An 11,435-nucleotide genomic window follows, 5' to 3' on the forward strand; every position below is an offset into this window, starting at 1 on the left:
TGTCACCATCTTGGATTTCCTGACTGTTATTCTTAATCCAACAAAATGCCAGCAAAATTGAGTTTTCTTGTAGATTTAGGATAATTGGATCATTCTTTTATTTTATATAAAAGCTGAAATGTTTATGAACTATGTGTCAAGAGTCCTGCATTGTCCAGTTCATGTGTATATCAATTTGATCCTCTTAACAATTCTGTAGTGCACTTACTTATCATATCCACTTTATAAATAGGGAAACCAATGCCCTGAGAGTTTAAATAATGCTCCAATAAAACTAACAGGTGGGGACATTATCCCTGGCTTCATTTTTTTTCAATATTGTTTTGTATTAGTTTTAGGTGCACAGCATAGTGGTTAGACAGTCATATACTTTATAAAGTAGACCCCCGATATTTCCAGTACCCACATGGCACCATATATAGTTATTACAATATTATTCACTATATTCCCTGTGCTGTAATTTACATCTCTGTGACTATTCTGTACTTACTAATTTGTACTTCTTAATCCCTTCTCCTTTTTTATCCAGCTCTTCAACTCCTCTCTCCTCTGGCAACCACCACTGTGCTTGCTCTCTGTGTCTTATGACTCTTTCTGTTTCGTTTGTTTGTTTTGTTCTTTAGATTCCACATAAGGAACCTCTGACTGGCTTATTTCACTTAGCATAGTACCCTTTAGATCAATCCATTACTGTCACAAATGGTACAATTTCATTCTTTTTTATTGCTGAGTAGTATTCCATTGTGTATACAGGGTGGGGCAAAAATAGATTTACAGTTGTTTGTATGGAAAATAATATAAGAATAAACTGTGTTTCATGTAATCAGAACTGTAAACCTACTTTTGCTCACCCTGTATGTACCACAGCTTTTTTATCCACTCGTCTACTGATGGACACCTGGGTTGCTTCCAGATCTTGGCTATTGTAAATAATACTGCAGTGAACATAGGGCTGCATAGGGTTGAATTAGTGTTTTGGGATTTTTTGGATGTGTACCCAGAAGTGGAATTGTATCCCCAGCTTTCTTCATTCCAGTGAGCATTAAACAGTAGTTAGAACAGTAGAATTGATGTGTACTCATTGCTAGGCTCTCCATGGAGTTGTTTTTAATAAATGCCTGAAGTGGTCTTTTTTAAAATTGCTCCTCCTTAAATAAAAAGTGGGAGGGTAAAAGTAATAGGTAATTTGGAACTCCAGATACTTAGGTTCCATTCCTTGAAGATTGATATGTTCGTTTTTTGAGAGACAGTGAAACATTGATTTGTCTTCTATTTATTGATGCATTCATTGATTGATTCTTTTATGTGCCCTGACCAGAGATCGAACCCACAACTTTGGTGTATCAGGATGACGCTGTAACCATCTTAGCTATCCAGCCAGGGCTTCATTGAAGGTTTAAATTATCAAGTTAGGAAAAGCCAAACACTTGCCAAAAATATTTATAATAGTAATAATAACATAGTAATCATCATCATCATGATATTAATGGCATCTTTTCTTTATTAAATAGTTTCTAGTCCCAAAGGAACAATTTTTTGGTAATTCATTTTTCACAGGTACCCATGAGGTACCCACTCATCCATGTTTTCACATTCTGCAGTTTCAGTTACCTGCGGTCAACCAGGTCTGAAAATATTAAATGGAAATTTCATAAATAAACAATTTTTAAATTGTGGGTCATTATGAAAACTCAAATCTTCCTGCTTCATCCCACCTGGGACAAGAATTATCCCTTTGTCTAGTGTGCCCATGCTAGAGATGTACCTTGCCCATTAGTCACTTATTAGCAATCTTGTTACTAGATAGGTTATCAGAGAAAGACCACATTCACATAACTTTTATTACGCTATGTTGTTATAATTATTCTATTTTTATTAGTTACAGTAGTTCTTCCTTATTCACAGGGTATGCATTCTCAGACCCCCATGGATGCCTGAAACCTGAAATAGTACTGAACCCACATAGTCTATGTTTTTCCTGTACTGTATACACATGTGTATGATACAGTTTAATAAGGTACAGTAAGATATTTGCAACAATAATTGTTATTATTTGCATTTATAGGTGAAAATGGAGCACTGAAAGTTAAGGAAGATGCTCTGTCAATTGGATAATAACTAAGTCAGGATTTATGATTTTAAAAAAATTCTTATATATTATTTTCTTCGTTATTATATTATTTTCTATACAAATAACTGTAAACCTACATTTTCCCCATCCTGTACATTATTTATAAATTATGGCTCAGTAAAAAATAGCATGAAGACTGAAACAAATATAAAAGTATATGTAATCACAATATATATAATGGACTGGAGTTAAAAAAAATTGTCAGACTATGCTGAAGCAAAATTCTTTTCTTAATCCCTTTTTTTATTTTTACTTTTTTATTTTATTATTTTTTTTACTGTTCAAGTACAGTTGTCTCCATTTACCCCCCCACCACTCCACCAACCCCAGCCATCCCCACCTCCCACCCTCGATCCTACCCCCCTTTGGTTTTGTCCATGTGTCCTTTGTAGATGTTCCTGAATATCCTATCCTTTCCCCCCCCCATTCCCCCCTCCCACCTCCCCTCTGGTTACTGTCAGTTTGTTCTTAATTTCAATGTCTCTGGTTGTATTTTGCTTGCTTGTTTGTTTTCTTGATTAGGTTCCAGTTACAGGTGAGATCATATAGTATTTGTCTTTCACCACCTGGCTTATTTCACTTAGCATAGTGCTCTCCTATTCCATCCATGCTGCCACAAAGGGTAGGAGCTCCTTCTTTCTTTCTGCTGTGTAGTATTCCATCATGTAAATATACCATAATTTTTTTATCCATTCACTTACTAATGGTCACCTTAGGTTGCTTCTAGCATTTGACTATTGTAAATTGTGCTGCTATGAACATTGGGGTGCATAGGTTCTTTTGAATTGGTATTTCAGGGTTCTTAGGATATAATCCCAGCAGTGGAACTGCCAGGTCAAAAGGCAGTTCCATTTTTAGTTTTCTGAGGAAATTCCGTACTGTTTTCCACAGTGGCTGCGCCAGTCTACATTCCCACCAGCAGTGCACTAGGGTTCTCTTTTCTCCACAGCCTCGCCATCACTTGTTTGTTGATTTGTTTATCATGATTGTTCTGATCAGTGTGAAGTGGTATCTCATTTTGGTTTTAATTAACATCTCTCTGATTGCTAGGGATGCTGAGTATCCTTTTATATGTCTCTGGGACCTCTGTATGTCCTGCTTGGAGATGAGTCTGTTTTCCAGGGCCTGCTTCCACCAGTGCCTAGGTACAAGTCATCAAAAGGCCCTAATCACCCCCAAATCCACCCCCCACCTCTCAGCTACCCACTAGGCTTAGTCATTGAAAGAGCCTCTGGCAGTACGAGATACATGAGGTAGGAGCTCAGTGAATTACCAGGTAGGGGTGAATTGTGTTCACCAGGTTGATAGTGATTCAAACTTCATGCCAGTGCTAGGTCTGAAGCCACTCAGCAAAATTCTAGTGTATGCCAAGGCCAGCCAATGCCCACCTAGGGCCTTGGGAACCCTTGTGTTGGGGCAGGGTTTTGGGAAGTCTCAAGGTAAGGCCAGCAGAGTTCATTGGGCTCAAACAGATAAATATTTGGACATAGAGAGTAAGGGCTCTGCACAGGAATGCTGGCATCAGTCAAGGCTTGTGGGAAACATTGCCCTTGCAAGTGTGAACTCTGCAAGGCAGGACCCCCTCAAGAGCCTCCAAGAAAGTCTCCACAGGGCTCAGGCTTGGCAGGACAGGGCCACAGACATTTGGGAGGTTGGGACTACTTTCTCCTTCCAGGCTGGTACTGTATGGAGGTGAATGCTTGATCCTGGAAAGATGTCATCTGTGGGCTTTATGGAAGAGTGACTAAGCATAGGGACCTTGGTAGCTGTCTCTTTAGCCCTCTCCTCAAGGCCACACAATCCATTCTCTCCCTGCATGAGTCCCATTCACTTTGAGCCACTGCCATCCCTTCCTAGAGTCCACTATGAGTGGCTTTGAATGATATTTTATGCACTGGCCTTTTAAGAGTGCACTTGGGCTTCTAGCAGACTCCTGTCTCTCTGAAGGACATACAGAATTCCCACTGATTCTCCCAGCCAGATGTTATGTAGGCACCTCTTCCCAGTACTGCTTGGTGCTCAGTGCTAGAGAGCCCAGCTTTGGCTGAGACCCTTTGCTCCTGAGGGGGAACTTGTGAAGCTGAGACATGCCTCTGGATTCTCAGCTGCTACACGTGGGTGCAGGGCCAGCTCCTTTAGTGTTTCCATCCTTCCTACCAGTTTCCATGTGTCTTCTGTAAATTCTTGGTTATAAGACTCCTGTTCAACTAGTCTCCAGTTGGTTATTCAGGATGACTGTTCTATATTTTAGTTGTAATTCCAGTTTGGTCCTGGGAGGAGGTGATTTTAACCTATTACCTATTCCACCACTATCTGGGTCATTGACATTCTTTTTTATTAAAATCTTACCTGGGTTCCAGTATTTCACAGATCTGTTATTAAATCTCATTTAAGTAAGGCATCAATAAACGTCATGTAAGTAGAAATTATCCCAAATAAAACAAAGTAATTTAAATTCCATAGAAGTATAAAATTTAGCATAGTATATGTATTTTGAGCTTGTTAATCCTTTCACTAGGCTGTATAGAAACAGCATGCAAGTTATGTTATTTCTCACCCTGGCCAGTGTGGCTCTGTTGGAGCATTGTCCCATAGACTGAAAGGTGGTGGGTTCAATTCCTGGTCAGGGCACATACCTAAGTTGCAGGTTTGGTCCCTGGTAAAGGTGCATGTGAGATGCAACCAGTCGTTGTTTCTCTCTCACGTGGATGTTTCTCTCCCTCTCTTTCTCCTTCCCTTCTCATCTCTCTAAAATCAATGAGCATGTATGTCCTCGGGTGAGGATTAAGAAAAAGTTATGCTTTTTTTCCAATTAAAAGACCTGAGTGTGACTTTTTGCTCTTTCCATCTGAAGCCCTCAGATGAAATTTCTTAATTCTGATTTTCCCTGTAGCTTTTCTTTCTGAATGCACCCACCCTTCCTCACATCCCAGCTTTTCTTTTCCTTTTTATTGCTGTTCAATTACACTTGTCCTCATTTCCTCCCCATTACTATCCCCTACCCTGCCCACCCTGAACCTTCCATATTCAGTCCTCCCCCCTCCTTGTTGTCTTTGTCGATGGATCCTTTATACATGTTCCTTGACTTGACCCTTCCCCTTCTTTCCCCCATTATCCCCTTCCCCCTCTCCTCTGGTTACTGTCAATTTGTTCTTTATTTCCATATCTCTGGTTCTATTTTGCTCACTTATTTGTTTTGTTGATTAGGTTCCACTTACAAGTGAGATCATATGGTATTTGTCTTTCACTGCCTGGTCTTATTTCATTTAACATAATGATTTCCAGATCCATCCATGCTGTCACAAAGGGTAGGAGCTCCTTTCTTTCTGCTGCATATGTGCATTTAGGTTGCTTTCAGCGCTTGGCTATTGTAAATTGTGCTGCTATGAATATTGGGGTGCATAGGTCCTTTTGAATTAGTATTTTGGGATTCTTAGAATATAATCCCAGCAGTGGAATTGCCAGGCCAAAAGGCAGTTCAATTTTTAGTTATTTGAAAAAGAAATATCCCAGGTTTTCTGCTCACCTCCTCAGTGCTTCTGTCCCCTGTTGTCACAGTAACATGAGATTAGAGCTCAGTCCTCCTTGGTCTGTCATGGCTTACTGGGGTGACTCACCAACAACAGAGTGGGACTGGAGGACACCATGCTGGCAGGGTGGTGCCACATTAGTTTGAGGCTTGAAAAAATCAAGGGCCTGCATACAGGAGCCAGAACTGGAGGATCATTGTTTAGGAGAACTACAGAGTTGTGTCAAGAGGAATGAGGCCTGGCACTGGGGACAGAGTCTGTCAGTCTTCACGATGATGACAATGTTTCTTTTGCTCCTTGGGGACTAGGGGTGGTTTGAGTGGGACCCCAGTACTGGAGATAGCCCCAACCCTTGCCAAACTCAGTTCAAATCTCACTTCTGTGATCCCTGTGAAGCCTGCCCAGGCCGAGTTTGGTGGCTACATTCACTAGCAGTAATCATTGAGCACCAACTCTATGTCAGTACTGTGCTGGGGACCAGGCGTGTAAAATCAGATATCATGGTTTCTGGCTCTGCGGAGATAAGTATGGGAAACTGGGGTAACAGTTACAGTGGAGTGTGAGGAAAGACAGAAATACAGCACTGTATAGTGTGCTGTGGGGGCACAGCGTGCTTCCAGGGGTCACAGGGGGAATAGCGCTGAGACTGAATATCTCACCCTCTGTCTGTGTTCAATAATAGATCACTGAGGACTTTTTATTCCCCAGGTAGTAACTGTTGAGAAATAGACCTAATTTAAAAGATAACTGACATGAGGGCATTCTCAAAGAAATTTTAAAATGTATTATTACCCATCATTAGTTTTCATCACAGTATAAATGGGTTGGCCAGATGGATCTTAACACATGTGTTGCCTCCTTGGTTGACTACTCTATAGCTGAGTGGTTCTCAAAGTGTAGTCAGGACCAGCAGTATCAGCATCCAGTGGAAGCTTGTTAGAAATGCACATTCTCATGTCCACGCCAGACCTGCTATACTCTGGAGACTGGAGGCCCAGCTGTCTGTCTGTAGCCCTCCAAGTGATTATGTGTGTGCTTGGGTTTGGGAACTATGGCTTTCATTCTTCAGAGTTAGTGAGTTCTCTTTGGGAGAGGCTGGGGCTGTGATTCACCCTTTCCCTACCTCCTTTGCTTAAGGAACCCCTACAGCAGCTTTTCCACTCTCTTCTCCTAGTAGGTGGGAAACGGGTATTGAGAGAATGTGTCCTCTATGTCTAGCAGAGGCCTTTCCTCTGGACTTTGGTTTTGGGCCCTCACTAGATACCACTTGACAGCTCATCTGCCCCATCTTCACCTGCTTCATCTGCCTATGGTTCGTGCTGAGATTTGCAGCCAGAGCCTGCTATGTTTCTGTTAGGTCTCAGTGAAACAAATCACCATGCAGTACTTCTGGTGATGATCCCAATTAATCAGCCCTCATCCCTCTGGGCACCAAATCAAATGAATTTGGCTTTTTATACCAATTTAGTTGTTAATCTGCAACTCTGTTGTCCAGCAGCTTGCCTTGGCAGGCCACACTTTCTGGAATGGCAACTACATGTGTGCTATTTTTGCCTTTGCAGGAATGAGCTAGAGCGACAGTTTCTTGAATTGCTCCAGTTCAACATCAATGTTCCTTCCAGTGTTTATGCCAAGTATTATTTTGATCTTCGTTCTCTGGCAGAAGCAAATAACCTGAGCTTTCCTTTGGAACCTCTGAGCAGGGAGAGGGCTCACAAGCTTGAGGTAACATATTTCAACATATTGGTTTTTGGTTCACTATTGCTGATATGTCCACTGGGTACCGTGGAAGGGTGTGATCACAATGATGATTTTTCCCACTGTGTGTCGTTGCAAAATAAGGAAAAGGTTCTGAATCATCAATTAATTTAGTTAATTATAATTTGTACAATCTTATATTTGCACATATTCTTAATACTAGTTTTTATTCAATGTGCATTGATTCTATTTTTTAAATCAAAGCTTTTTTAAAGTTTCTATCTTTTAAAAAATAAGCCCACAAAAAGGACTCCCCAGCATGTATTTTATAAGGAAAAAGATACTAGAAGTTCCTAATTAATAAAGGATTGATACAGCTCTTTATTTTTTCAAATAAGTTTCCCCACAGCCCAATTAGAGCTGGGGCCAGCCCTTTTGGTGTTGGTCTGGGTTTAAGGCCATCATTGTATTATGTTGTGTGACTTTTATATGACATTGTTACACTCATACTATATGGAGCTTAGCTCCATAATTGCACCTGGCTTTTCCCATCTTATTTTTTGACTGGATGAAAACTGGTAAGGTAATCAAAGGCTCACTAGTGAGACACCCCTCTTCTAGAGCAGGCATGCAGAGGCCCTCTGCATTTTCCTCTCTGAGCACTGTGTTGGTCTCATTACATAGAACCTTTGACCAAAGCTGTAGATGGTACCATCTTAGTAGATGGGACCAAGATTGGTGAGACTCAAGAGGTCCATGCTGTCTGCCCCATCACCCCCTTTGCTCCCTCATTGCCCAGGCTCCCCCTGCGCATGTGTCTAGTCATAGCCACCCTGTGGGGAGGGCACTGTTATTGCCTCATTTAGACAAGGATGCTAAGGACTTAAATGGGGGCACATACCCAGGCCACACACCCCTAAGCAGTGATCTTGGAGCTGGCTGACCACAGGCTACGCTGTCTTATAGTTGTTTCACATTTTGAGATTGTTTTCTCAGACTGCCTTTGGAAACAGGGATTGTATCTACACCTCTTTGTATCCGCCCTTGACTGGCACAGTCTGGGTTATGGGATGTGAACCAGCTGGGGCAGGGCCTCTTCCTGGTTTAGTGCATGAGTATACTCAGTGCCTAGAAGGATGCTGCTCAGAGCAACACTTGGTGTCTGATGAGTAAGTGGGTGGAGGGAGCTTTCAGGGTCCAGCCCTGACCTGAATTGTCTCTCTTTTGCTCCTCAGGCCATCTCTCGCCTCTGTGAGGACAAATACAAGGACCTAAGGAGACCTGCAAGGAAGCGATCAGCCAGTGCTGACAATCTGACTGTGCCGAGGTGGTCCCCAGCTATCATCTCCTAACTGTGGGCGTTCCCGCTGGGAGCTGTACTATCCCTCAGTTTCTCCTTTAGTTTGAGAAAAGACAGACTTGGGATGGTTTTGCTTTTGTTTCTTTCCTTTTCAAATTCATAGTTCCATCATGCTGCCTTGATTACTTACTGCCTTCGTGCTTTGTGGCCCACACGCAGCAAGGCTTTGAGGGAAGCAAAATCAGTATTCTGGAAATCCTGTTTCACAACTTACCCTGTCATCATTAACAGCACTTTCTTCATGGAGGAAAAAGACTCTAATCCTGGAGGAGGAAGTAAAAGGGAAAGGGAAGTTGTGTAGAGGCAGGAAAAATGGTTAAATTCCATGGCCGTTTCTTAAGTCCCCTATCTGGTCAGTAGGTGAATACATGGGAAAACACAGCAGTAGGTAACACAGTTAGATGTGCATTAAAGACAAGAGTACTGCCTTCATCACCTCTGTCTGGATCAGTGTGTTCTGTAAGACTTCTTCCATTCCTTCTAGCTGCTTTTTTGGGATTTGGGGGTTTTTTGTTGGTTTTTATTCTGTTTTGGTTTTGGCCCCACACAACAGAGAATATAGTTTGTACCATGGCACAGACGTCCAAATAAATAGTACTGTTTGTTTCTTCCACACTCTTCCTGCGAGCTGTCTCCTGAGCTTTCTTCTTCACAAGTGGGACACACTTTTTACACTTCTCTACAACTTTATACATTTTTTCTTCAACAATGTCAAAATTAACTTGACTATAATGCTGAACCAAAAGTATCTCTTTCCCTCTTTATTCCTCACCCTACCCCCCAGAAAATTGTAGATAATATGGGTGCTTGTGCCTTCTGATTTTGATGCAGTTTTTTTTTCTGACCTGATGTCAGAATTACAAATCAGTCAGACCTTGTGGGCCAAGGAAACAATGTGCAGTAGAGGGTGTCCTCAGTTGAGATTTTTTTCCAGAATTGCTAAGTGTTTGCCTGAAGTTACTAGGTAGGAGTCACTTCCTTATACTCCCTGCCCAGTTCATTCCTGTACTTCCACATCCATTGTTGCAAGCAATATTCTTATCAATTTGTATATGTTTACTTTAAATCAAAGTTAGTCTATTTGTATAAATGTTTTTAAAAATCTAAAATTAAAAAATGGGGTGGGAGTAGTTCAGTGGGAAGATCATTGAAGGGCAAAATGATACTATTTACTGAAGTATTTTTCACAGAACGATTGAATAAAAAATCTTGCATATTCATTGTGGGTGCTTAGAGAAGTTATACAGAAGTCAAACTGTGAAGGATTATGCTTCATTCATCATGACCATACTTTACTGTTTTCTGACTATCCCTAATTTCCTTATGGGCTAGGTAAGAATCTTTTGTATCAAGTAAAATAAAAGGGTTAACGATCAAATAATCAAAGAGTAAATTTGGTATTAAGTGTAAGAATCCGAGTCAATGAAGCATGTAATGCTTTGAGTTTTTGCATATTTTCTCGGGTCACAATGACAGAGGTTCTAATTTCTTTCGTTTTTCAAGTCTCTGTGAGGCACATAGCAGCCAACACTCTTGTGTTCCTCCTGCATGAGCTTGGAAAACTGTGGAATCTGTTATTAGTCTTGAATACCCTTTGGAAATGGAAGGGATTCATAAAGTTGAAATCCTAAGAAGCCAAGCTGAAAGTCCTAGTCAGGTTTCCATGAAATTTGCGTCATGTGCAAACACAATCAGGCCAGAAATATTAAGTTCTTTCAGACCTAACTTTCAAAAGCAAGCAAGTAGAAAAGGAAAAGTTAATTATTTTTCCATTGTAATTGTGTTGATATACTCTCTATGGGTACCAAAATCAGCATCTCTCTTTAAGAAAGAGTTGGATTTAGAACTTTAGAGCTCTAAAACTGTAGAAAATATCATTTTATATTCCCTATTCTATAGAGCTTAAAAAAGGGACATATTTTCTTAGCTGAATATGAATACCTCTTAAGCATAAATTAGTTCCTCTCATGTAAAGTATCTTATTTTACCGATCCATTCAGGAAAGAGGTTCTGCTGCCTTTAAAGCAGAAATCTTATTTTTATCCCTTTTATTTGAATGAGAGAGATTTGAAAATTGAATTATGTAAATATTTCAATGCATCTGCTATTATTTTGTGGAGTTTATTAAACTACTTTAAAAAATGTATAGTCTATATATTGTATGTACATATAGTCTGATAACTTAAAATTTAAAGTGAATCCCATAAAACCTGGCTCAGTCTTTGTTCAGACTATTGAATATTGTTTTAGCCTTGTGCACTGGACTCTACCTCTGTATAGGAAAATTTTCCATATTCATTAATAACTATTGATGTGTATTAATTGGTTATGTTTCTTGCACTAAGGATTTTTTAAAACTCTTGCTATAAGTGTAGATTTTACTTTTGCAGTATGAGTTATTAGACACAGGTAGATACTTCAGGTTTGTTTTATTTTTCTACATGATGATGAAGACAACATTTTGTTCTCTGGTTTATTCTAAGTTTGCCAAAAAAAAAAATACACCAAAAACAAAACCCAACAACAGTAGAAATACAGTACCTATTGATAAATTGTAGTGACTGTAATTTGTTTGCTAGATGATTCAATCCCCTACAATTAAAGCTGGATTACTCTTTAGGAATACATTGTCTTAGTGTAGTTTTTGAATGCACAGTTTTCGTTACTAATGAAGGATGAAGAAAACCACACAATTTGTTGACTTTAAGTTTAGATT

At 40.1% G+C, this 11,435-nt stretch overlaps 1 protein-coding gene across 3 annotated transcripts in view; it reads left to right on the top strand.

Moving 5' to 3' along the window:
* The window catches only part of LOC114491709 (cyclin-Y), a 260,899-nt gene extending 249,670 nt beyond the window's left edge, over nucleotides 1-11,229 (top strand). For all 3 annotated transcript variants that reach the window (XM_028505935.2, XM_028505936.2, XM_028505937.2), the window contains 2 exons: nucleotides 7,224-7,386; nucleotides 8,595-11,229. In XM_028505935.2, coding sequence (XP_028361736.1) covers nucleotides 7,224-7,386; nucleotides 8,595-8,711 — 280 coding nt within the window. In that variant the 3' untranslated portion in view covers nucleotides 8,712-11,229. The remainder of the gene's footprint in view (nucleotides 1-7,223; nucleotides 7,387-8,594) is intronic.
* Nucleotides 11,230-11,435: the final 206 nt, after the last annotated feature.

The sequence above is a fragment of the Phyllostomus discolor genome, chromosome 1 (assembly GCF_004126475.2).
Source record: "Phyllostomus discolor isolate MPI-MPIP mPhyDis1 chromosome 1, mPhyDis1.pri.v3, whole genome shotgun sequence".
NCBI classification, from domain to species: domain Eukaryota; kingdom Metazoa; phylum Chordata; class Mammalia; order Chiroptera; family Phyllostomidae; genus Phyllostomus; species Phyllostomus discolor.